Genomic DNA, 27,697 nt, shown 5'->3' with positions numbered 1-27,697 from the left:
TTGTCTTCATTTTCTCGTAATGCCATTTGTTGGTTTAGGTCTATTACCTCTACCGCCTCCTGGAGTGGTGGAGGACTAATTGCAGCGGTATGATGATAAATGTACATCCAGTTAATCAGGAATCTTATGCTCCTGCTGAGTGTGTTGAAGATGAGCTATTGCATATACTGTATAGCATTTTTAAAAAGTCTAAGATTTATACAACTCAAACCAGAAATATGTCGCTTCGTTCGTTATTAACAATATAACATACGTTCTGCTAATATGCATAAGTATAACACCATTTACCATCATCAAAATATTTTGATTTCAATTTCCATGTTTTTTTTTTTTTAATGATTAATAGAAAGAATGAAAAAAAATATATCTTTTTGGTAATTAGCAGTAGAGCGCCCTCTATTGGACAGGTGCCAGTGCCACCCACTGAGGAATTTGTTTTCCGACTCCACCCACTTGGCTTTATTATTGCTATTCTAGTTTTTGTTTTGTGGCTGAAAAGAAAGAGAGACAGAGTTGGAAACAAAAGAAAAAAGTCGTGAACGCTTTCTATACTAGTTTAGACCTGTTACAAGTACTTCTTGACAGAATGTTGGCAAATTAAACTCCTGAAAAGGTATGTCGTCTCTCCCAACATGTGCTCACAGAGTCCTGGCACTCGTAGAAGGCTTTACTGTGATGATCTCATAACATATGACAACAGCAACAACCACAATCACTGTGGTCTTTGAGCCTTCTGTTTCCAATTAGACCCTCCATGGAAACATCAGAGTTGTGCGTCTCCCTTCCTCTAACCAACACAACTCTTAGGAAACATTTGAAATGTTTAAAAAAAAGAAAAAAGAAAGAAATATGCAGGAAGACCATGACATTTCCTTTTATTGTTCCAACTTATCTGTGCAGCACTGCAGTTTGCCTCATGAAAGCGTATTCATTATGATTTTGATGTGTTTATTCTGAGTACTTATTAAAAATGACACATGAATATGAGTAAAGGACCTGTTGGTTAAAATGGTCACTGAGATATTGTGTCTTAAATTTTGCATTCAAAGGGGAGAAAACACATGACGGAGGTTCTGTATTTTATTTTATTTTATTTTTTAAAAAAAGCATAAACTGGACACAATTAAAGTGACTTGCACACATGGCTCAAACGAAAGTTACATAAGGTTTGTTTAATTCTGCTGCTGAGTGGGTGTGGCTGTGCATGCGTACTGTAGATGAATGTGCACAAGTGCTTTCACAATGACATGTACATGACCTGGAAAACATGTCTCATAATGCCAATTGACTGTACACAGCAGTACACAGTATATTTGCTGGCACAATGCATATATACCAACATCTCAAGATTAAAGAAACTAGCCTGAACTCTAGTGAGCCACGTTTGTGTTTAAATGTAATTTACATGCGAGCTATATTTAATGGCAGTAACATAATAAAAGATGCACTTTCTCATTAGTCATATTCAGGCTGCTTCTACTCAACTCACTAACCTGTGGTATTTTAATACCAGGCTGATGACTCACACGTTTCTTTTTAGAAGCAAAACAAGCTCAAATGTTACATGAAATATCGCAGTGCATAATTGTTTGATTTATTTTATGCTTTCATAAATTATTCCCGAGTTAAAAGATGAAGGCAGCACAACACTTGACGGCATACCGGCTCATCTGGTTTCTGCTTCCTTCCTATCTCTAAGCAGACACACCTCTTGCTATCGCTTTGACTGCTATGATTGCAATGTGTGCAAAAGTCCATGGAGTGCTCCGTTCTCACAGAGGGCAATTGAGCAAGCATTGGGGAGTTAGTCTAAAAAGTGCTAACACTTTTTGTTTTTATTATTATTTAATTGCTCATCCTGCCTTAAAGATATTGATTAGTTAATGCAATAGGATTAACTATTGTTATTGTGAATGAAATCATTGCCCTATCAGGGGTCGGCAACCCAAAATGTTGAAAGAGCCATATTAGACCAAAAAAAAAATGTCTGGAGCCGCAAAACATGAAAAGCCTTAAATAAGCCTAATAATGAAGGCAACACATGCTCTATGTACCTGTATTAGCTATATTAGCCTACAAAATGACTAAGTTGCCTAAAAATACATAATGAGCCTTCATGATTTAATGTTTATTTTCCCTGCAGTGCATCCAACACACCACGTGACTACTCTGTTGTATGGTACCACCTCTAGTTTAACTTCATTACAATATTAACGAATTGTTTCATTGCTTTTATGAAATTAAAGAAGTGCAATAACGATATCCAATTTTTGATGTCATTTTTATTTTGAGGTTTCGAAAAACAACAAAATGGAACGTGCATAACATGCCCCTTATCTGGGCATGTCCTTGATTTTCTTTATCATCTCGGTTTTGTTTTTGAAGTCTGCAAATAGGTGTTCTGATATGTTGATTAGTGTCTCCTTCATGTACTCGCCATCTTTGAACGGGTTTCCACTCTTTATTATCTCCCGGGTTGCAACAAAACTTGCAGCAGTAGTGGAGTTTGGTGATAGGATCCACTTCTTAAATCTATTTCTGCGCTCATCTATGTTCTTCAGACGTAATGCCATCGTATTTTTTCTCACTCCTAACTGGGTACTCGGCTTCAAATGTAGCATGCCTTCCCTGGAAATGTATTTCCACATTACTCTTTTTATTATTTGTAGGGTTGCCACCTTTTAGAAATAGAAATAAGGGACGCCCCCCTTGCAGCCAAAGCCGTACTGGCGGAAAAAAAGGGACATCCCCAAAACTCCTAAAATGCATAGAAATGTATCCATTTATATGTATTCCATATTGGTTCAATATGAACGCAAATTTTAATTCCCAATTTGGAACGATTCCTTATTTCAATGAATTGGTGGCAAGCCTAGTTATTTGACAACTTCTCGCAACAGAGTAAACATTCAGGCAATCCTTTCGCATTGGCAATGAATGCAAATGATTCGGTCCAAGAAACGTTGAATCCTCTGTTATTTTTCTCTTTTCCCCTTTCGGATCCATGGCCCATCACACAGCCGCCAGTTTGCTTACAATAGCCACTTGCCTGGCATCCTAATGATAGAAACATGTGTCGAAGGCTATGATTCAAATCTTCGCTGACAGAAATGTTGAAATTTAAAATTTATTCTACACATTTTTACAGCATTGGAAGACATTAAGAGGTGTTTGTGTCATTTTTGTCCTCCTACAGAAACCATATCAAAACAAAAAATATATTTCCTTTAACCATCTTTTTCCATTTTCAAACATTTTTGAAAATGCTCCAGGGAGCCACTAGGGCTGTGCTAAAGAGCCGCATGCGGCTCTCAAAACATGGGTTGCCGACCCCCACCCTAAATGATTGCAAAATTCTATACAGTACTTCAATATCTACAATTATCCTGTACGTGAGAAATTAATAGGATCAGATATTAGTGTTGCTATATCTTAAGATGCTTTTTGTTAATTCTTTTTTTTTTTACTTAATAACTTTGGTTTTACCAGTTTTCACTAGAGGTCCGACATATGGACTTTTTTTCCAGCACTGGCCATCTGTCAATTAACACAAAAAAAAAAAAAAACTGATATAAATGATTATGAAGCATCTGTGTGGGTAACCGTGGCTGCCGCAGACTGACTGTAGGACCCCGGAAGGACCCCGCAGCAGCCTAAAAGCAGGCTGTTACAGGAAGCTTCAGGCTTGCCTGTTTTGTAAATATTGTAAGATTATTTTTTTTATCTTGCAAGAGAGAATATGCAATGATTCCTTAGCCTTTTAATGTGTTTACTGAGTGATCAATAAACTCTAAATGTAACTTGTAGCGTTAGCATTGTAGTTTTGTTAGCAAAATGATTTAGCATGGTGAGCATCCTCTTAAACTCTCACTAGTTTACATCTCGTCATGATGTCCTGGTGGGTTTAATTATTTCAAAATAATGTACTGTTTTTGCTGAGTGTGTATTATCATGAAAAGAAGTGCCGCGTTCATTGGTTTGGTAGCACTAGACCGAATCAATCCTTTGAGTTCCAGGTCATCAATTTAAATTTGAAGCTGTTCCAGCAATTTTTTTAAAAAAATGCCTTTTATAATCTGCGTGCTTTAAAAAAAGTGTAGCCTGTCAAATATAGGCTTACAAAATCAGCTTTGGATATCGGCAATCTGCTGAAACTTTTTTTAGATATTGGTGCGGGCATTGGCATTTGAAAATCTCAAATAGGTCGACCTGTAGTTTTGACAACAATTTGCGTTGAAAGTGCCCAGAGTGTCATTTTTCAAGCCATTTAGTTGGTCTTCTTTACTTTTCAGCAAAAGTTAAATTCTCCTTAATATGCCGCCGACTGGATCCAATTTGAATATTCACTATTTAACTTTCAACTCTTTGTTTGTCGGCGGAGCGGGTGTGTCCGTGGGAAACTCATGGATGCTGGCAATGCGTGTGGTGACTGACTTTACAGAGAACGGGCCTACAGTTCAATGACAACAAGCTTAGGTATTTCCCAATTATAAAAAAATATATATATATTCCTTCACTTGACACTCCCGCTTTACCGGGGTTGCATGCACTAGTGCGTGCAGAGAGGCGTATTGCAGTTACGAGATCAGTTTTCTTTAGGACTTCCTATATTTCTATTTCTACTCAAAGGAAACTTCCACTTACTTGAACCAACACACTCACAAGGCTGAAGGTCAGAAAAATGTCGATCGAGAACCAGGCAAGGAAGCCATAGCGTGTGCTGTCCGAAAAATGTGACAAAGACGGGAACTGGTCGTGTGACAGAAGTTATTGTATTAAACCACAGGACATGTTTAGATTTAAATAATGCTTTATTTGTTTTAGAGAAAAATTAAAGAATTTACTGCAACAACAGTCAGCATACCACCACAGCTGGAACAGAGGGGGGTGCACATTTTTTAACAAGATGACACAACAAAACATTACGTGAATAATGAATAATGAATAAAACGTGAAAGAAAGTACAAAAATAAATACAAACAAAAGACAGCGAAAAGCCCATTGTAAACTCCTGCCCAGGCCTCGGAGATAGTAAAAAAAGATAAAAGGCTGTTTCTCGGGGGCTGTATTCAAGCAAACATCAGGTCAGGGCAAACTGTATATTATCCTTATATAAATGAGCAAGTTATTAACATCACCCTGAGCCGAGCCATGGGCTGTACACTGTAGAAAAAATACAAGCAGGCTGCAAAGAGTAAACAATTAATTCCTTTGTCATCTTATCCCGGCTTTAAGGAATTCAAATTAGGGCTGCAGCTATCGATTATTTAAGTAATTAATCTATCTACTGGTTTAGTTCGAGTAATCGGATTGGGAACATCTAATGTGTTGCAGAATAAATTTTAGTAGATGTAAAACGAAGGCTTGTTAAGATTGCACTTTCAAAAAGAGCAATAAATGTGAATACAAAATAAAATTTCAGAGTGTTTCTTCAAACTATGCAGTATTCCGTTTTCATTTCACAAAGCCAATAAATGCACTTAAAAATACATTTAAATACCTGATCATGGCTTCAAACGGAAAAAAAAAAGAGGATCGAAGTACAACAAAAAAACAATTGGCTAACTTGAATAGCAAATGCACTCTTTCTTTCTCAACACAGACATTTGCCAGAGAGAAAAAAACACGTTTTAACCACCACTAGACACTAAACACGCTGGAGTTAACTCTTGTAGCTGGTGGAAAATGTTCATGTCAGTTCTTACTAACCTTTAAAGACAAACCTTTTGATTTTCACCATTTGCATATTCATTAAAATAAGAATGGCGGCACGGTGGCTGAGTGGTTAGCACGTCTGCCTCACAGTTCTAAGATCAAGGGTTCATTCCCAGGCTTCGGCCTTCCTGTGTGGAGTTTGCATGTTCTCCCCGTGCCTACGTGGGTTTCCTCCGGGAACTCCGGTTTCCTCCCACATCCCAAAAACATGCATGGTAGGCTGATTGAACACTCTAAATTGTCCGTAGGTGTGAGTGTGTGCGTGAATGGTTGTGTGTCTCCTTGTGCCCTGCGATTGGCTGGCAACCAATTCAGGGTGTCCCCTGCCTACTGCCCGAAGTTAGCTGGGATAGGCTCCAGCACCTCCGCGACCCTCGTGAGGAATAAGCGGCATGGAAAATGAATGAATGTCTTTCACTCAAATATCTCGTGATCACTTTTTTTCCCTTAATCCTGTATAAGGTATTTCTTTCTCCAAAGTTTGTATGGAATCCTGTCAGTTGGTATTGTCCTACCACACTGAAGAGTTGTCCATGAAGGATGGAGTTTATTGGTCTTTTCACGCTGGGAAGCTCGCCATCAAATTTCCGGAATATTCTTATCTTTAATCCAGTCTCACAAAAAGACCTGACCTGATGTAGTTTTTTACAAACAGGTATTTTACTCATCTCATTTTAAAAGATAAATCATATCCAAATACATTTACTGTACATTTACATTGTACATGAATTTGTAACAATCACCCACAATATTATTTTTAACATTGTCATTTCACTTAACCCCGAACTTTAAATTTCACTTTCAGATGCATCTTTTCCATTTTTTATCCAACAAAACAAAATTATTATTTTCAATAATAAAAATAATGGTTATCATTCTTGACTTAATGATTAGGAAAACCATTGTTAGCATTAACGTTAGCTCGTCTGCATCTTTAGCATTAGCCGTTAGCTCGTTTGCTCCGAGTAGAACGCTTGCTTACCGAGACAGTTTAAGCTCAATAGACGCGTTTTCCACACTCCTGATCACTTCTCAAGTGTTCTGCCGATGTCCCTGTTGAGCTAGGATATAGCTGGGGGAGGGGCTTACTTTTATTAAGTGCGTCTTTATTTTCAATTTAATTTGTTTTCAAGTTGCAGTTTTATTTTATGATGTTGAAAGAGAAGGATTGTTTATTTTAATGCTATTTTGTATTTTTTTCTAAATTTAATTAACCCTTTATTTGTAGCTGGGTTACAATTCCAATAAAAAACTACACTGATAACATATCTCAACTATGGCACATTCCCATTATGATATATCTTATGCATGCAGCAGTTAGGAATATTGGAAAAAAGACTTTAGCGCTTCTTTAAGGTACCCTGGTTCTATGATTATGCCACTAAAACAAGTTCACAATGAAGTACGACCATCCAGCTTGGTTCCTACAGACATTAGAAGCACAACCAAAGAGCGCGCATGCCCTCTACTAGCTAACTCGGAACCCATAGGCAACAAGTCCGCAATTAATTAATGTCATTAATCAGTCCCGAGACAAAAAAAAAAAAAAAAAAGTCGGCCCCACAGATTAATGCGTATACTGTACATTCCTAGAATATACTCAACAAATTTCATTCAGATCTGTCCATGAATCAAGAAGAAGCTATTTTAGATCCACGATTAATTAATCTACCGTAATTAATCAGCCGTCAGACAAATACTTTAAATCTGGCTCCAAGGATCGATGTGTGTACATCCTGAGAACATATCTACCAAATTTTATACTGATTCGTCCACAAATAACGGAGGAGTTGCAATTTTAGTTTGTGTCCACCCCAAGAAAAAAAACAACAAAAAAGAAAAGCAAGGTAGTTTTTGAGACATCCAGATGAACGGTCTATAAAATCCATGATAATAAACAATTTCCTGACAGTGTCAAAACTGAGTTCTATTATGTTTATCTATCTGAATAATTACGTAATGAGTATTGTTGTGTAGCATAGCACAGGATAGTAAGTATCGTCTATAGTTTGCCACGGTTTTGCTGCTATACGTTACGTATTGAACAAATATTGACATTTCTTAATTGCGGTGCTTTTTGTTTCATTGTTAAATCAAATCACAACTCAAGCAAAGGCGGTATCTCATGATGATAATGTTCCTCACCCTGCCTCTGTCTTTTAGGGTTTCCTCGACAGAGTTGTCAAGTCTGATCGAGAAGCTGCAAAAGAATGCTGATAAAGTGGAGAAGAACATCTATGATGTCGAGCAGAACCTTAACAAGGTAGAGTTCAGTTTGTATGGAAGTCTTGACAAGGATGGATGCAGATTTGTGTCTTTATGATTGAATGAAAAAATATTGCTGCATTCAAAATACAGTGGTATGAAAAAGTATCTGAACCTTTTGGAATTTTTCACATTTCTGCAGAAAATCACCATCAAATGTGATCTGATCCTTGGCAAAATCACACAGATTAAAAAACTGTTTAACTAAAACTACCCAAACATTTATAGGTTTTCATATTTTAATGAGGATAGCATGCAAACAATGAAAGAAGGGGGAAAATAAGTAAGTAAATCATCTGCCTAAGGAGACTTAAAGAGCAATTGAAACCAATTTTTACCAAACAATTTAAGTCAGGTGTGTGCCCAATCACTGATGAGTGGTTTAAACCTGCCCTGCCCACTATAAAACACACACCTGGTAAGAATTGTATTGATGAGAAGCATTGTCTGATGTGCACCGTGGCTCGGTCAAAAGAGCTGTCCTAAGACCTGCGATCAAGGATTGTTGATTTGTATAAAGCTGAGAAAGGATACAAAAGCATCTCTAAAAGTCGTCTGGATGTTCATCAATCGACAGTAAGAGAAGTTGTTTACAAATGAAGAGAGTTTGGCACTGTTGCTTCTCTCCCAAGGAGTGGCCTTCCAATAAAGATGACACCAAGAGTTCAGCGCAGAATACTCAGAGAGGTAAAAAAAAAAAAAAGGAACCCTAGAGTGTCTGCTAAAGACTTACAGAAATCACTGGCACAGTCCAATATATCTGTACACACATCAACTATATGTAAAACTATGGCCAAGAATGGTGTTCATGGGAGGACTCCATGGAGGAAGCCAGTGCTGTCTAAAAAAAAACCTTTGTTGCTTGTTTAATGTTCGCAAAAAGGCACTTGGACACTCCACAGACGTTTTGGCAAAAAAAAATTGTGGATTGATGAAACCAAAGTTCAACTGATTGGGAGCAATACACAACGTCATGTGTGGAGGAAAAATGGAACAGCTCACCCAACATCAACACCTCATCCCCAAGGCACTTGGACACGCCACAGATGTTTTGGCAAAATATTTTGTGGACTGATAAAACCAAAGTTGAATTGTTTGGGAGTGTCCTGTGTGTGATTTGGGGCTGTTTTACTGACTCTGGGCCTGGATTATTAATGGAAGAATGAATTCAAAAGTTTATCAGGATGTTTTGCAGGAAAATCTGAGGCCGTCTGTCAGACAGTTGAAGCTAAAAAGAGGATGGATGCTACAACAACACAATGATCCAAAACATAGAAGTAAATCAACTTCAGAATGGTTTCAAAAGAACAAAATACTGGAGTGGCCAAGTCAAAGTCCAGACTTGAACCCCATTGAGGTGCTGTGGCATGTGGCACCTACAGTAAAGACAGTGATTCATGCCAGACATCCTAGGAATCTGACTGAACTACAGCATTTTTGTCAAGAAGAAAGGGCCAAGATTAGTCCTGATTTATGTGCCAGACAAATCTGCAGCCACAGGAGGTGTCTGGTTGAAGTTATTGCTGCTAAGGTGGAGGGGGGGCACAAAATATTAAATGTGATGGTTCACTTACTTATTTTTCCCCCTTCTGTCATTGTTTGCATACTATCCTTATTAACACATGAAAACCTATAAATGTTTGGGTGCTTTTAATTAAAGCAGTTTTTTCATCTGTGTGGTTTTGACAAAGATCAAATCACTTTTGATGGTGATTTTATGCAGAAATGTGAGAAATTCCAAAAGGTTCAGATACCTTTTCATACCACTGCATATAGTATATTCAATAGAAAAATAAAAACTCCCTACAATTTAAAAAAAAAAAAAAAAAAAAGTACTTCAAGAGTAACCTCCGCACTCACAGATCAAATACTAGTGACCAGGATTGACAGGATAAAAATTGTTTTTTTAGCAAGTTAGTTGCTTCTCTATTTTTCTTAACCTGACTTATATTTCTTTGCCACAGGATGTAAGTAAAATCAATGAAGGTAAGCAGCCACTGTACCAGGATGACACCCACAAGCGACTCCAAAATTCTTTGGAACTACTCGTTGGCCTGGATGAGGATGCTGTCAACGCCAAGCGCCTTCAGCATCCTCAGGCAGAGATGATTGGACAAGAGTGAGTCATACTCAGTATTTTCCACATGTAGCTGTAGCTTAAAGGAGTGATATGTATATTTGCACTTCCATTTTTCATTAAATGTCTCTAAATTTTCAATACACATTAAAGAAACATGTTTCCTTGGAAATACTTTTTACACATTGTCAGCCCGTTTTAGTTGTTATGGTTGTAATTCTGTGTTTATGATGTCCCGTCCTCCACCAATCAGCCAATAACGAGATAAATTCTTTGTCTTCGACCAGGTTGCCAGAGCTCTGTTGGCTTTGTAATCTTTAGGTTGCAGAAATAAGATAAGGACACGCTTGTAGTAAAAGTACGTTTACTTATGTCTTATACTACGAGAACATGTACTTACAACCCCTGGCAAAAAATAATAGACCACCAGTCTCGGAGGACATTCATGTAGTTCTTTAATTTTGCAGATCACAGACATGACACAAAACTAAAATCAGTTAAAATGGCAACTTTCTGGATTAACAAGAAGCAATCAAGACTAAATGAAAAAAATCAAGAAAAAATCATGTGTTAGTCGCTAACAGTTGCTTTTTCAGCCCAAGTTGAAGGAAAAAAATATGGAATCACTCATTTTTGATTGGTTACTTGTACTACAAGTACGTGTTTTTGCGTGTACTTAAAACAAAAGTAAGTGTACTTGTAGTACGTGGAAAATAACAGGTCCGAAGGAGGACAGGCAGGCAGAGGCACGAACAGTAGTGATGTAAAGAGGTGCGCCGAGCCTTCGAAGCGTGTTTCAAGTAATGAAGGGACATTTCCGCGCAGTGCGTACCGAGCCTCACTTCATTTAAGGGAGGTTCCGAAAACGATGACATCCGAAGCCTCACTATCCAGTTGTACCACGTAATCGCTTCAGGGAGTACTTTAGATTTTGCCGTGCGGTTTGACAGCTCGCTACAATATATACTGTAAACATCTCTAGCTACATTCAAGATGTGGGTGTTTGAAGGAGAGTTTGGATAATTTGGAGGTTGTTTGGAGAGTGAAAGGTTAAGGAGTGGTACAGCTGTTGATAGGATGAAGCCAGCAAGAAAGAGGACTTTCCCCTGTGTGGAAACACTTTTGTTTTGGATGAAAATGAATGAAGCCCATCCCTCTCCCCCCATACTGTACATCAATATTCAAGTTACACTTTTACTGTCCTCTGCCTGATTACACCAAGAGCGTAGGTTTGCATAGAGACGGTAGGGACATAACATCATTGTGTCATTGTTTGCATTATGTGAATTACCGTGATGCAACGTGGTGGCTACAGAGTGCAAGTCCCTTTATTAAAAAAATGGGGAAAAAAACAAGGAGATATCCAAGAATGGGTTGTTGGCATTGTCTATAGACCTCGTACGCACAACACCGTACGTAACAGGGTCTACTTGAGGGGGACACTGACATAAACATAAACTGACGTGAAATAAAATCTGTGAAATGAAATTAAACATCAGAATTTCATGACTTTAGCTCGAGTCTTCGGGGTAGTCTCGTATGCCTCAGATGTAGATCGGTCCTTGGATATCTCAGATTTTTTTTTTTTTTTTCAATAATTTTTGCCCCAATCACTTTTATATTACAATACTTTAGCTAGAGTCGAAGGGTGCTCCAGTGTCCTGCAGAAGTGGACCCATTCTTGGATAGCTCTCACTTTTTTTAATAAAGGGACAAAATGTTTATGGAGTAGTTTTGAAAACAAAGGCTTAATCAGGTTTAATCAATTTCTTTTAACTGCTAGTCCTCGAGCTGATGGGAGGAGGAACTGGTTTGCTCAGTAGAAGGTTGACTCGCACTTGGTATGAGAGAATACAACAGAACAATGGGCAGCCAATGTTGAGACCAAACCTACGCCCTTAGATTACACTCATGCCAGTTTCAGAATAAAACTATGCACAACCTGTTATATTATGATAATACCATTTGAGGAATAATTTTCACATGCACAATCTACACCCTATTTATTACAGTAATCCCTCGCTACTTCGTGACTCAATTTTAGCACAGTCGGTGCATCGCAGATTTTTTAATCTTGTCATAAGTATCATGTTATAGAAATAAAAGAATTCTAAAAACATATGTATGTACACTTACACCCACACACGTATCATATAAGAGAAAGAATGTTATTATTTATACATGATTTTATGAATGTAATTTATATTCTTAATATTTTATTTACATTTCAAACTATTCTTTAATGTTCTAATGATAACACATGCATTTTTAGAATTTTATATACAGTTGTTGACAGTATATACGTATATAAATATGTAGACCAAAAAATGTATGTTAAAAATGGGTTGGGGGCTTGACCCCATTTCTCGGTCCTCATTCACAGCGATAAGTGAGGGATCACTGTATATGCATATGTGATCATCTATGTACATAGATGATTTGGTCAAGCAATATTTTGTAAATTAATTCATTCCTAACAAACACACACACACAAAAGTAAAATCAACGAATTACTCACGTGGTTACGAGAGACAACTGACTGTGATCGTACACTTAACCAGTACATAGACTTCATAATGTATTGACGGGGCGCGGGGCCGATTCATAGGGGGGCTATCTCCGTCAAAGCTAACTTGAGTGGAACCACAAAGAGCTTTTTCCGTTGAATTTTTTTGTGAATAAATGCTTAAGTCCCTGAATTCTTTATAGATATGGATGTAAAATAGTCTCAATTCTTGGTTAAAAGCAAAAAAAAAAACGTGCAGGTAGCCTTTATTTTATGTAAATATTGCAAACTTGTGTGAACAAAGAGCTTTTTCCGTTGAAAATTGTTGTGAATAAATCCTTAAAGTCCTGAATTCTTTATAGATACGGACGTAAAAGAGTCTCGATTCTTGGTTAAAAGAAAAAAAAAACGTGCAGGTAGCATTTATTTTACATAAATATTGCAAAGTATAATGTCAATGCTATACCGGTTCATTTCTTCCATTGATTTTTTTCACAACGTTTCAAAATGCATGCATGGTACGAAAAATATAATAATTACCTTGAATCCTCGAACAAATCACTCCTGAGACAATCCTTCCTGTTGTATACAGTACAGCTTTTGTACTTTTTCAACCTAAATCCAGCGTTAGATCGCTGCATGTGACCGACTGCTAATAAATGAAGCGGAGTGTTGGACGGCCCCCTTCGGAAGCGCGTCTCGCCATGAATGGGGAACATGTCATGTCAATAAATTATGAAGTCTATGACCAGTAGGTGGTACTGTGCTCAAATTAAGCTTTGAGAAATTGATCTTTTCTCGAACCAATTGGCTCATGTGGTTCAATGCCTCACGAGGCTTCAACTCACTATCACTAATGAACATGCTGGGCGCTTGTGGCCCACTTTTATCCAACAAAAACAATAAGACAGAATCCACAAGCAAAAACAAACCAAAGCTTCCATCAGATGGGACCACAGCCAATCTCATGTCTCTACTCGGGGTAGCTGCCGCATGACTCCCCTCCTCTCACGACCTCGCCCATTTTAAATTTTGTGGAGAGCGCCTTGATGGGTGACGAGCCACCAAGTGTGGCCTGATGAGTCAATTGCCGACAGGTGTGGTGGTCGCCGTCCATGGGGCTGAACCCCTGTGAAACTGGGTGACACCTGTACCTGTACTCCAAGTATATCAACCAGCACAGCAAAGCTACCCACCCAATTTCTCCAGAAGTTGAATTTTCTAGTTTCTGATTGAAATGCGTTGGTATGATAACACAGCTTTTTGAAGACCTTATCAGGCAGCCTAAAAGGGAAGAAAGGGGATATTGTGCACTTCAATATTTTCATCCTGGTTGTAGTACCGTTCATGGCCACCAATTTTGCATATTGCTCCTTTAAAATAAATTAAAGGAGTTTGACCGTGTGTGTGTGTACACAGCATGAGGCAGCTGCGCGAGAGAGTGAATAAGCTAAGAGAGGACCATGATCGCATCTACCAACTTATCCGCACTGAGGGGGTGCCCACCATCAACTGGGGCAACATGATGGATGAGAAATTGGTATGTGCATCCAGGGGATATTTTTAATCAAGTCATTAAACGAATGAAGAGGTACTTCACGTTGAACCAGTAAAAGTAATGCATGAGTAGAGTTGAATTTCTGCTCATATCTGATTTTCTAGGAAAATCTGAGCAACAAAGGTTTTGGCCAGGACCTACCATCTGTGGAAAATGAGGTGGAAGAACACAACATCTTCCATAGTGAGGTGGAGGCATTGGCGCCTCACATTTCTGCTGGTGGTGACAAGGTACAAATATGTACACCAAAAATATCAAACGAATACAGGTAGCCCCTGAGTTACGACGTACCCTACATACGTGATTTCGACTTTACGACGCCGGAGTCTCGTCCTCCATTTTGTCTCTAGTCATTTTTTTCTTTTAGTTGCATACACAACACCTTATTGTACCTCACAGTATCTTATTTTTACTTTATTAATATTAAGTGTTTTGTTCTCACTAAACATGACATGACTTGACAGACAGCAAACAAGGCAGTTGTGGTTTTTAATGCTTTTCACTTCCTTCACTTTTGACAATTTGTAAAGCTGTAACACATGTATGTACAGTACAGTTATGTTCAAAACGACACATATTTTAGCAATAAAACATCTGACACAAAACAATTGGTGTTCAAACGTCCATCTAGTCTGATCAATATGTAAATTTAGTAGCTCAAATTAGGCTAATTTGCCTAACAAAAATCCACTAGCTTAAATGCTACGAATGCTAACGTATTTACAATTCTCCTGGCAAATCGCTCACAAATAACTCCACAAACTGTTGCTCTAAATTTATTTACAAATGCTTACAAAACATATATAAGCTGAAAGAACTTCCAGCTTTATGTAGACCAAATTAGAGCGCAGTTGTCCTTTATCCAATTCAGACGAGTATGCTTTTCAGTCATAACAGCCAGACCCAACACTGCCACCAGAGGGCATCAACAAAATACAATACTTTTGGACTCTTTGGATAGTTATTTTGAGATTTAGGGATACTTAAAGGGCCATTTCCGACTCTCGAGGAAATTCTAATTACGTCACCAGCGTAGGAACCGAACTCGTTCGTAACCTGGGGACTACCTGTATGTGAATAGTAGCACATAATAAAACGCTATCAGCCCATTTAAAATTACTTGGCAAATGTTAACAATATCCCATTGTTTTTTTTAACTGATTTTAAGTACCTCAATGCTTTTCTAATCATTAGAAGAAAAAAACTGGACTAAAAGTTAAAATACGAAACTAACTAGAGGCAAACAACTTTTGGCAAACACTTTCTCATCCTGATATGTTTTGTTTGAATGTTTCCAGGAATATGTCAGTGGCCTCCAGATGAAATACAACAAACTGCTGGTAATGAAACGTACCTATATTATGCTGCCCATGTGTACATGTATATAACATTGTCCCGCATAGCATAACGCGGTCATAATCATTACTCATTTTAATCATCACATAATGAATGCTATCACAATCATTCATTAGAATAGCACCGCCCCCCCCACCCCACTAACATCCCCATCTCTTTCTTTCCCACTCTCTCTTTAGGCACTTTCAAGCGATCGCCAGCGCCACCTGCTGAGTCTGCGTGACTACATGCAGCGCTGCACCAATGAGCTTTACTGGATGGACCAACAGGCTGACGAGCGAATCAACTATGACTGGAGTGACACCAATCTAGACTACCCAGCCCGTCAGAGGCAGTATGAGGTAGTCTATAAAAACACTGAATTTATATGCTTTCCCAGTCCTCACAATAAATGATGGATGAATGAAGGCACAATGTTATATGAATTGATATAATCTATCTAAATGATTTTTCTACGATAGCTTTCAACTTAGCTAGAGTTTCTTCAAAAACAAACTATAGTGAACCCTCGTTTTTCGTGGTTAATGGGGACCAGAACCGTCGCGATAAGTGAAAAACTGTGCTGTAGTTTTGTGTTTGTGTGTGTCCAATGTATTTATTCAGATTTAGCAGTGGAAAGAGATGCATATCACTTTTTTTCATTTTTTCCCCAATGTTTAATTTTAAAAAAGTTAATTTATATGTATATTTTAATAAATGGTAAGCACTTCACGTGTAATAATTATCAGTTAAGTGAGTTAAATTTTAAACATGTTACTGTCCCATTTAATTATTTTTAAACAAGAATAAAATAGTAGAAAAATGCTTGGCTTTAAATAATGCTTCATTGCGTGTTCGCTCAAGCTGCTCACTTACTCACAATGAGTTGCCACAGCAACTGTTTAACAAGTTAAACGACGATTGACACATGCAGCCATTGAAGTTTGTGTCTATGGCAACATCAAACCTAAACATCTGGTAATTATCGTTAACTTAAATTGTCCCCAATGGGTTGGCAGTGCCTTGCATGGCAGCAGCACCATTGGTGTGTGAATGTGTGCGTGAAAGGGTAAATGTGTGCTAATGTAAAGCGCTTTGGGTATGGTAACCATGTAAATAAATGTGCTATATCAGTACTCTCCATTTACCATTTAATAAGCAACTCCAGTGCACACTTGACGAACAAAGAGCAGGGAAAGTTCGGGAAGGAGAGTAAGACGACGCGATCGGCTCGGGACAGCTCATCTGTATTTATTTGTTATTTTAATTGAAAAAAATCCGCGATTGACTGAGGGCACGAAGTTTGAAGTGCGCCGTAGCGAGGGATGACTGTACCGCATTTTTCGGACTACAAGTCACACCTGAGTATAAGTCGCAGCAACCAAAATATGAGCATTGAAGAAGAAAAAAACATAAGTCGCACCGGAGTGTAAGTTGCATTTTGGGGGGAAATTTATTTGATAAAATCCAACACCGAGAACAGACATGTCATCTTGAAAGGCAATTTAAAATAAAATTAGAATAGAACAACAGGCTCAATAAGTGTACAGTATGCTAACGTTATATGACACATAAACAACGAACTGAGAACGTGCCCGATATGTTAACGTAACATTTAGAGATGTCCCGATCGCATATCTTTGCACCCAATTCCGAGTGACCTGATTTTTAGAATCTGCCGATACCGAGAAAAAAAAGATTTATTTTTAATTCATTCGAGCTAAAGTTCCAAACATGTTACTGTCCCACCATGCCGCCTCAAAATGTGAATTATTTTTAAACAAGAATAAAGAAGAGAAATGTCTTTTATTAAATGACGTATTCCACTGAAATTCACTCACGCTTTGATGTGCACACTGCTGAGAACAGCCTCTCACTTAAACAATGAGTTGCCACAACACACTTATGACAGGGCTGCAAATTTAATGATGATTAACACATTTGTGCCTTTGATCGTAGCGCTACCAAGCTTCTCTGGCAAGATCAAAGCTACAAACCTGTCAATCATCGTTAACTTTAAGTACCAAACGCAAGTTTCACTGGACAGTTTGGCCGCCCTGCTTAGCAGGAGGGAGGGTGTGGTGCTGTACGAGCATGAAGCAGAAAAACATACTGTAAATATTTTTTTAAAAATTAAAAACACGATCCTTTTCACCTGATCTGAAAAAAAAACGGAATTAGCCTGATTTCCGATCACGTGATCGGATCGGGACATCCCTACTATTTAGGCTTATAGCTGTGGCCACCTAGCTTTTAGCCCACGATTAGCTTTTTTGGTTTTCTTCATTTCAGTAAGAGTAACTTCCGCATTTCGCCAGTCCCTTACGAGTTTCTTGCTAATTGCAATTTTGCAAATTAATTCATAACTCAATTACCGTTTCTGGCTGCATATTTTACTACTTGCAGCTTATTATCTGCAGAATATGACTTTCTTTTTGGTGCCATTTTTTTCAGTTGTTTTTATAAATTACAGTCAATGTTGAAACACAGACCGATAGCGCCCTCATATGGTTTAGTGTGAAAATAATGTGAAATGATATAATAATGTGTGAATAATTTCACTCATAAATTGCTCCAGTGTACAAGTTGCACCCCCGGCCAAACTATGAAAAAAAAAAAAACTGCTGCTTGTAGTCCGAAAAATACGGTACTGTATATGAATAAAATACAATGTATTGTTCAATCAATATACTGCAGTTAACATGACTCTTTTTCCCAACAGAATTTCATCGGCAAATGTCTGGAGTCCAAGGAGGGAACAATCACCAAGCTCAATGAAGATGGAGAAAAGCTGATGGCAGCAAAACATCCAGGGTCAAATGTTGTTGAGGTATTGCTTCAAAAAACTGTGTCTCATTGTAAGAATTTTCTTTGCTCATATTATTGTATTATTTCTTTCTTCTAGTAACTACCTACCATCCATCCATATTTATGTACAACTTTTATGTTCGTGATCGATCGATCCGAGCTGTCGTTGGTCCATGTGATTGTAGACTATTGTTAGATTTGAAGCTAGTTTTATGTACACCTAGCTTGGCTAGGCTGGCTTCGTCCAAATTTGTTGCATCCCGGCTAGAAGGACCAAGAAAATGTTAGATTTTAAGCTAGGTTTATGTACACCTAGCTTAGCTAAAAAGAACACGCAGGAAGTCGATGAAGCTTCTGTGTAGGTTGGCAGCTGAGCTGCTCCCCCAGTTGCTGTGATAGCAACCCTCTTTATTCAAGGGAAGACAAAAGGATGAGAGGTGCAGCAAAGCAACAAAAACATACAATAGAATACATAGATTACATGAGAGCCACATGGCCCAGGACAAAGGAAAGACTGACTAGACAGAAGTTATCGTATCTGATGACTAAATATAATAAGGAAAGTATAAATGTTAACTGTATGCACAACAATTCCAACAACTATGAATTACATTGTAAATGTACAGTACATTATCACTATCACCAAGTGAAAACTGAACCCACGATGCACGGACGAATGTACTACTTGTAGAGAAAAAAATGGAATAATATACTGCAACAACATTCAAAACCAAATTCCTCGACAACAATAATAAGATGACACAACAAACGATAACATGAATAATAAATACCTGTACACAGTGGGAAAATACTTGCAAGTGGCAAAGAGGAAACAATAAATTCCTATGTCATTTTATCACAGCTTTGAGGAGGAGAATTCAATTTTTTACAGAAAAGAGAACAGTCACTTTGTGGATAAGTTTGAACGTATTTTTATTATTATTATTAAAGTTATCCGATAATGACTTTTTAACCGATAACCAATATCCCGATATTGTCCAACTCCAAAAATCTGATACTGATATCAAAACGATAACGATATATGTGGTCGTGAATTTAACGTATTATGGCTAATTGTATTGTTATGCCGCACTGGATGATTTATAATGATAATGCTTACATAACAAATCCCAAGCATCTTAGTTTGAAGACATTTAGTGGGTAATAAGCATAACCGCTGTGCTAAGCTGTGACCAGCCCTTGCACCAAGGCAGAAGGCTTCTACATTCACTTTGAAGGCAACGTGCATATTGGCCATAAACCAATAATAAAAAGCCGATTTTAATATTATTCGATGTCATTTTGAAATGCTTTTATCGGACAACTAATAATTATACATAATTATATGAATATATATATAAAATATATATTTAACATTTCACAATTCTCTTTACATATTTACCAAACACATACCCCCCCCAAAAAGTGTAAATATGCCTCTAAACTAAATTACAAATGCATAAACAAACATATTAGCTCAAACAAAATGTTGCTGCCTTATATTGGCCTTAACAGGGAGCAGTTAGAGTCAGCCATTTTAGATGAGTTATGTCATATTCCCTGTTACCACCAGACGGCAGTGTATATCCCAAATCAATAAAAATAAATGCAGCATTTCCAAATTTAACCATAACAATGCCACTCCAATTAAACGAATCATCGAAGCAGCATAATTGAATTTGAAGCTTTTTTCTAATCAAATTACTCAATTTAATGGAATCATTGCAGCACTACTACACACTACATGATCAGTGCCTTACGTTTAACAAATTATATTTTCTATCTTTACATCTATTTATTTTCCTCACTTCTTTTAATGCAACACATTTCTACGTTCTTTTCCAGGCCCATATGGAGGCTGTGCATGCTGATTGGAAGGAATACCTAAATCTGCTCATCTGTGAGGAAAATCACCTGAAACACATGGATGAGTACCACAAGGTTAGATCATGATAGCACATGAAACAAATACTCAGGCACACCCAAGTATAAGGCGCACATTCAATGAACGAGTTTAGGGCGCACGCATGGCTTATAGCAAATAATTCAATTCAAATTGGCAGTAGCACCCATAGACTGTATATAAATGGAGCGCCATGGTTTCATATCATTTTCACATGCACAATCTGCAAGGCTCTCCCATATGTAAGCGCTGACATGCTCAACAAATCAGCGCAGCATCACACGCTGCTGGTCCCGTCTTCTTTAACAATCAGAGTCAGTCAAACCAGCAGTGTTCGTAGGAATCATCTTTGCTTTGCATGGCTAGATGCTTTAGATTATATGGCTTGTGTGCAGATGTGGGTAGTAACGCGTTTACATTTACTCTGTTACAATTACTTAAGTAACATTTTGAGAAAAATGTACTTCTAAGAGTAGTTTTGCTAGTCATACTTTTTACTCGAGTATATTTGTGAAGAAGAAACGGTATTCTTACTCCGCTACTTGGGCTACAATAGTCGTTACATTTTTTCTCTTTATTTTACATGTTCGATTTTACTTCTTTTTTTTTGCCAGAGATGCCAACAGTGGCTCAACCAGTTTCACCAATGAGACGTGACAATAATAATCACAAGACTCCATAATACCAATCAGACTCAAGCTTGCCGTTCTTTGATCACGACGGGCCGGTTCAATCACGTGGACTCTTTAAAGCACCGTGAAAAATTAAGTATTTGACATAGCCATCATCATGACTTGAAATGGCGGATTTTAATCTCTGTCCCAGTTTTTATTCGGCAACAACTGACAATGGGAAACCGTAGATATTATTCGTTTAGTTTCATGATAGGAAATATATTTTCTCCAGGGCTATCGTGCTCTTTGGACAAATAATGCCTCATTTCTGTAGATTTTTTTTCTTGTGCCAGAATTCTTTTTTTTTTTGCTAATGTGTTATGTAAAATTTTATAGTACAGTATAATAATAGCAGTTCATATGGATAACTTTGTGCTGGGAAAAAAAAATACCATTGTTAAAAAAAAAAGAAAATTCAAACATCTTAAGCAGTTACTGACAATGTTACTCATTACTTGAGTATTCTTTTCTTTTCACCAAATACATTTTTACTTGTACTTGAGTAGATTTTTGGATGATTACTTTTACTTAAGTAATATTATTTAGAAGTAAGGCTGCTTTTACCTGAGTAAAATTTTTGGCTACTTTACCCACCTCTGCTTGTGTGATGACCAGTGTTGTCAACCGATTACTTGAAAAAGTAATTTCATTACTGATTGCTGATTGTGCCTAAAAAAAGTAATCTAGTTGTTTACTGATGACTTAATTATCAAAGTAACTACGTTACTTTAAAAGTAATTTATCAGTTACTTTTTAACAAATTTTTCGCCCTTTGCTGCCTCAACATCGGGATGACAACAGAAAAATGTCATCGCATGTAATTGAATACTTCACATATGGCTTAATCTTACCTAATCTTAATCTAAAAGGTTAATTAGTCGATGGAGTTGATTTCAACCATCATTGACCCGGGCTAGTTTAGCCACTCCAGAGCCCTGAAAGTAACAAATAACTGACAAACTGCATGGAATTCAATTACTAATTATACCCCTGCCAACTTGAAGATTAAGCCTAATGTCAAAAATTCTGAACTTCCCCTTAGAAAAATAAAGACCTAGTCGTTAAAATGTTATCTATAAAAGTTATAAAGCAATAAAACAAACAACAAAGATGAATGAACAGCAAGCCAACAAAGTATTTCTTAATGGGGCAAGATTATTTTTCCAACAGATCATGTGACAAGCACCTTAGAGACGCTCCTTTGCTTTGCTTAGCCAAAACTACAGCTGAGGATGGATATTTAGAATTTCTTTAAACCTAAGCTTTCAAAAGAAGTATATATAAACAGCATATAAACAGTAGGCCTACAGACCAAACATTTGGACACACCTCTTTCAATGCAATACAAATGATGGTCATCAACATGTTGTGCGCCCCCCGCCGACAAAACTCAAACTGTAACTATAAAATGTACATAAAGACTGGTTACAAACAGTAGAAGTACTCAAACGCAAAGTTTGCAACGCATGGAGATATTTTTGTCATCTTTACTGGACCGAAATGTGAAGTAATGGCTGTGTTTCCACTGAGCAAATGCAGCCGTTTGTGTTATCTCTCCTGGCTTTTTCATTATTCACTTCCTGATGATATAGCTATGCTATTGTTGTGGCCGCACTCTCAGCACTGCTCACACAGCAATGTAATACACGTGACCCGTTTTTTTTTTTTTTCCCTCCGATGAGAAAACGTGACGTGTGATGTCACTCCCAAACTCAAGAGAAATGCTCTTCGTACATAACTACAGTAGTCTTCATTCTAAATACATTATGAGGCAATACCAAAATAGTAACCCACAGACACTAAGGAAACTAACTTTAAAGAGATTACTGGTTTGGAAAAATGAACGCGTTAGATTACTTGTTAGAGTCGTTACTGAAAGAAAGTAATCAGATTAGAGTAATTGACAACACTGGCGATGACAAAATGTAAAATGTTATCCCTGTTCATTTAAAAGTAGAGGCTGTGGCTGTGACTGACTGGATTCTTATGAATATATTACTGCTGAAAAAAGTGATGATGTATATAAGTTTGCTTTTCACTTTAGTCTTAGCCCAAATTGCTGTTAGTTCGCCATGTTAGATTGCTATGTGTATTTTTCCTGTTAATCCAGCATGCATTTCTCCTTTAAGAGTAAAGCCAATACAAGTTTTTGCCATCATACATGTCTTTTTCAGGCGCATTAGTGCATCAATGTACTGCATACATAATGTGCACTGGTAATTTTGGGTGGGAAATGATGGATTTGAAGTGTGCCTTATAGTCGTAGAGATACAGTAAATAGGTTTGCAGTTCTACACATACAGAAAAAAATAATTGGGTGACTCTTGTGCATATGTGTGTGTGTGTGTCATTGCGTGTGTAGTATCACAAAGAGGCTCGTGACACCCAGGACCTGTTGAAGCGACTGGACGTAGAAGTTAAACAAAAATACAACCCTGAATTCAAGGACGTCTACCAGATGGAGGGTCTGATCAGAGAGCTGGATGTAAGTGTTTCTTCTAAGACTGATCAGCCATTATTATCGTTTTAAGAACTTTCTACAAACATGTCTTTTCTCTCTCTGAAGGATCAATCCAAAGCCATGGACCACTTTGATGAGCGGGTCAAAGCTCTTCAGAAGCGTGGCCTACAAGTTTTACCTCTGAAGTTGAGACGAGAAACAATTCAAAAGCCTCTGCCTGTTGAGTCTTTATGCGATTTCGACGCAGATGAGGTAAGTACTGATCAGAGGTGGGTGGTAATGTGGTACATTTGCTTCATTACATTAACTTGAGTAACATTTTGAAAAAAAATTTACAGCTTGTGTAGAAACGTTTCAAGTTTTTGCGTGTAACGTTTGGCATTTCTATCATTTCAGGTTAAGAAAAAGAAAAAGCATTTTGCGTGTTAGAGTATGCTCGGACTCAGTCATCGAAGACAGTGCAGCGTTCCTTCTTCACAAATTTTGCAAAGAAGGCACCAACTACAAAACAAATTAGGACTTGGCACCAAAATTTCAAGTTTGAGTTTCGAGTTTGGCATGAGCTCGAATACCGAATCGATGTGTCCAGAGTCACAGGCGGCGCTAATATTGAACATTTAAGAAAATCTATCATAGAGCCAACAAATATTTGTACTTTTCTTTGTAAATTTAACCAATAAAACTTATGACCTAAATATGAAGTGTATTTAGTTTCATTAAGATCCATCAAGTAGTTTCCGATATATGGGCATTTAGAAAGGGGTCAACCATTTTGGAACACCCTGTATTCATTCATTCATTCATTCATTCATTCATTTTCCATGCCACTTTTACTCATGAGGGTCGCGGAGGTGCTGGAGCCTATTCCAGCTAACTACGGGCAGTTGGGTTAAATTATGTTACTAACTCCATTTATGTCCAGCTCGGATCTTTTACATCCATTCAAAAGGGAGTTAATTTGCTGGATAACACAAAATGATATCTGTCATAAGCATTCATTAATGCTCATTATAGTGTCATGTTATAATTATGATGGTCTTATGACAGTTTGATGGTGCCAATGTCAAATGAAGTGTTACCAAACTCGATAACTAGCAATTAATGAAACAACTAGAACAGTAACTGAATAAATAATTAGCACAGAACATGAATTTGATGTTAGTTACCTCGGTTACGCTGCAATGCATGCTAGGAAGCATGTTGGATGACAGCAGGTGGCAGCAGAGGTTGACTGTTCCCCCAAGAAGCAGTGATAGCCTAATGATGCTTCTTGAAGCAATGGTGGTTCATTTGGTCTTTATATGGTCTATGAAGTGTTACCGGTTGATATCTTTTGGTGTAAATATCCCATAATACAGTGAGGACAGCTGCGGCTTATAGTCCAGTGCAGCTTATCTATGACCAAATGCCGTTTTGTGTCAAATTTTGTAGGTGGTGGCTTATCGTCAGGTACGCCTGACAGTGCGAAAATTACAGTAATAGTAAAAGGTATGGCGTGCTAAAACTACAGGAAGTACATTTTTCACAAAACATTACTCAGGTAAAAGTAACAGAATAATTGTAACCCGTTACTTCCCACCTCACATCAAGGCCATCTTTTATGTTACCACTTATACTGTACTTTTTGCATGAGTGCAGGGGCAAATTGTGCGCGGGAACAGATACACTCTGCTTCGCAACAATGGAACCAAGTGGGACGTGAAGGACGCAACTGGAAAAATGTATTCTGCTCCAGGCATCTGTTTCATTATTCCCCCCACAGACCCTGAAGCAGTGGCAACTGCTGACAAGTGAGTTCTTATATATTTAGCAAATTCATAATGCATCTTGGAAAGAAATATGAGGCTGTAATGTTGTTTGTCCACAGCCTGGCTGGACAACAAAATTCTGTCAAGCAGAAAATGGCAGACAGCAAAGCCGCACTGCTGAAGCGTTTTGATGATCTGAAAAAATCCAGTGGTGGTGCAGGTATTTGTGGCAATATTTCCATCTATGTCTCAGCAACAAATTTAGAATCAGCATAAAATATACTGACCAGCACAACTATAACAGTCAAATATGTTGTGAAATAAAATCCAAACATTGGGCCTTTTCATTTATGACCTCTTAACTAGAGGCACTTCATAAATTTTCTTCTTCACGGCACATGTGAACATACAGTGAAGAAAATAAGTATTTGAACACCCAGCTATTTTACAAGTTCTCACACTTAGAAATCATGGGGGGGTTAAATTTTCATCGTAGGTGCATGTCCACTGTGAGAGAGATAATCTAAAAAGAAAAATCCAGAAATCACAAGTGTGATATTTTTTAAACGATTTGTGTGATACAGCTGCAAATAAATATTTGAACACCTGAGATAATGAATGTTAATATTTGGTACAGTCGCCTTTGTTTGCAATTACAGATGTCAAACCTTTTCTGTAGTTTTTCCACCAAGTTTGCACACACTGCAGGAGGGATCCTGGCCCACTCCTCCTCACAGATCTTCTCGAGATCAGTCAGGTTTCTGGGCTGTCGTTGAGAAACATGGAGTTTGAGCTCCCTCCAAAAGTTTTCTATTAGGTTTAGGTCTGGAGGCTGGCTAGGCCATGCTAGAATCTTCATATGCTATTCCAAGGTTTTTCTGGCTGTGTGCTTTAGGTCATTGTCATGTTGGAAGACCCAGACACGACCCATCTTCAATGCTCGGACTGAGGGAAGGAGGCTGTTCCCCAAAATCTCACAATACAGGGCCCCAGTCATACTCTCTTTAATACAGTGCACTCGTCCTGTCCCATGGACAGAAAAACATTCCCAAAGCATGATGCCACCACTCCCATGCTTCAGAGTAGGGATGGTGTTCTTGGGATAGTACTCATCATTCTTCTTCATCCAAACACGGTTAGTGCTATTATGACCAAAACGTTCTATTTTACTCTCATGTGACCTCAAAACTTGCTCCCATGACTCCTCTGCATCATCCAGATGGTCATAGGCAAACTTAAGATGGGCATGTGCTGTTGCCATGCATGATTTCAAACCATGACTGCTTCGTGGAGCCTTGGAAACGGTGGGCCCAGCTCTTTTCAGGTCACTGACCTACTCCTGTCGTGTAGTTCTGGGCTGATTCCTCATCTTCTTTTGGATCCCTAAGACCCCATGAGGTGATATCCTACATTGGGCTCCACTCCGATTGAGACTGACCGTCATGTTTATCTTCTTCCATTTTCTAATGACTGCGGACATTTTATCACAAGCTGCTTGGTAATATTTCCGTAGCCCTTTCCAGCCTTGTGGAGGTATACAATTTTGTTTCTGGTGTCTCTGGAAAGCTCTTTGGTCTTGGCAATGTTACAATTTACTGATTGTATGGGGTGAACATATGTCTTTATGCCGCTATTGACTTCAAACAAGTGCACTTGATTCAGGATAATACATGGAGTGGAGGTGGACTTTTAATAGGCAGACTAACAGGTCTTTCAGGGTCAGAATTCTAGCTAATAGACAGGTGTTCAGATATTTATTTGCAGCTGTATCACACAAATAATTTGTTTTAAAAAATCATGCATTGTGATTTCAGGATTTTTATTTTTTAGATTCTCTCTCTCACAGTGGACATGCACCTACGATGAAAATTTCAGACTTCTCCAAGATTTCTAAATGGGAGAACTTAAAATAGTAGGGTGTTCAAATAATTATTTTATTCACTGTATATGTTAGTTTAAACAAGCTTGAATATGTATTAGGACTACATACAGTGTCCTGTTGTTCTCCTTGCGTGTGTTCTGCATCCACGAATGCTGCTGAAATGATGTACCGTAGAACTGATAAAAGTGATATTTATCTTAATTGGAATTATCGTAAAAGTATAATAATGAGCCTTACTCAATTACTCAAAGTGCAGATTTCAAACCTCTCTCCCAGTTTTTATTTGGCGCCAATACACCACGGAAAACCAGAGATATTTTTATTTTAATTTGATGGCATGAAATGTTTTCTCCACTGGAGGGCACTCATGCTCTTTGGATGAGTGATGTTTCATTTCTGTAGATTTTTCTAGTCTGAATTCAATGATCTTTGTGGCCTAATAGGGTCTTGCAATAGGTTATAGTACAGTATAATAGTGGTAAATGGAGTTACACTTGTAAAGCGGGTTTACACCTTTAAGGCACTCAAACCGTTTTGACACTGTACCATTCACCTACTGATAAGGCTGCAACAACTAATCGATTAAATCGATGAATAAATTAGTTGCCAACGGATTTGATAATCGTTTTTTTCCGGCAGCTATAAGAAGACCCGTTTGGGTACTTGTGTGTAATGTGAGGCTGCGACCGAGTGCCAGTGATTCGAGCATGAGAGAGAGAGTTCACTGTTACACACACACACATTTAGTTGCGGAATCAATAATAT

At 37.9% G+C, this 27,697-nt stretch overlaps 1 protein-coding gene across 1 annotated transcript in view; it reads left to right on the top strand.

Annotated features, from left to right (window-relative positions):
- The window catches only part of ppl (periplakin), a 49,415-nt gene that overhangs the window by 7,782 nt on the left and 13,936 nt on the right, over positions 1-27,697 (top strand). The window contains exons 2-13 of the mRNA XM_057817028.1: positions 7,879-7,978; positions 9,945-10,099; positions 13,983-14,103; positions 14,226-14,351; positions 15,420-15,461; positions 15,657-15,818; positions 18,179-18,286; positions 20,110-20,205; positions 23,204-23,326; positions 23,408-23,554; positions 24,941-25,092; positions 25,170-25,270. Of these exons, the coding sequence (XP_057673011.1) occupies positions 7,879-7,978; positions 9,945-10,099; positions 13,983-14,103; positions 14,226-14,351; positions 15,420-15,461; positions 15,657-15,818; positions 18,179-18,286; positions 20,110-20,205; positions 23,204-23,326; positions 23,408-23,554; positions 24,941-25,092; positions 25,170-25,270 (1,433 nt within the window). The remainder of the gene's footprint in view (positions 1-7,878; positions 7,979-9,944; positions 10,100-13,982; positions 14,104-14,225; positions 14,352-15,419; positions 15,462-15,656; positions 15,819-18,178; positions 18,287-20,109; positions 20,206-23,203; positions 23,327-23,407; positions 23,555-24,940; positions 25,093-25,169; positions 25,271-27,697) is intronic.

Source organism: Corythoichthys intestinalis, chromosome 16, assembly GCF_030265065.1.
Source record: "Corythoichthys intestinalis isolate RoL2023-P3 chromosome 16, ASM3026506v1, whole genome shotgun sequence".
Taxonomy (NCBI): domain Eukaryota; kingdom Metazoa; phylum Chordata; class Actinopteri; order Syngnathiformes; family Syngnathidae; genus Corythoichthys; species Corythoichthys intestinalis.
Note: the sequence above shows the minus strand (reverse complement) of the source record. Positions and strands in the feature narration are given on the sequence as shown.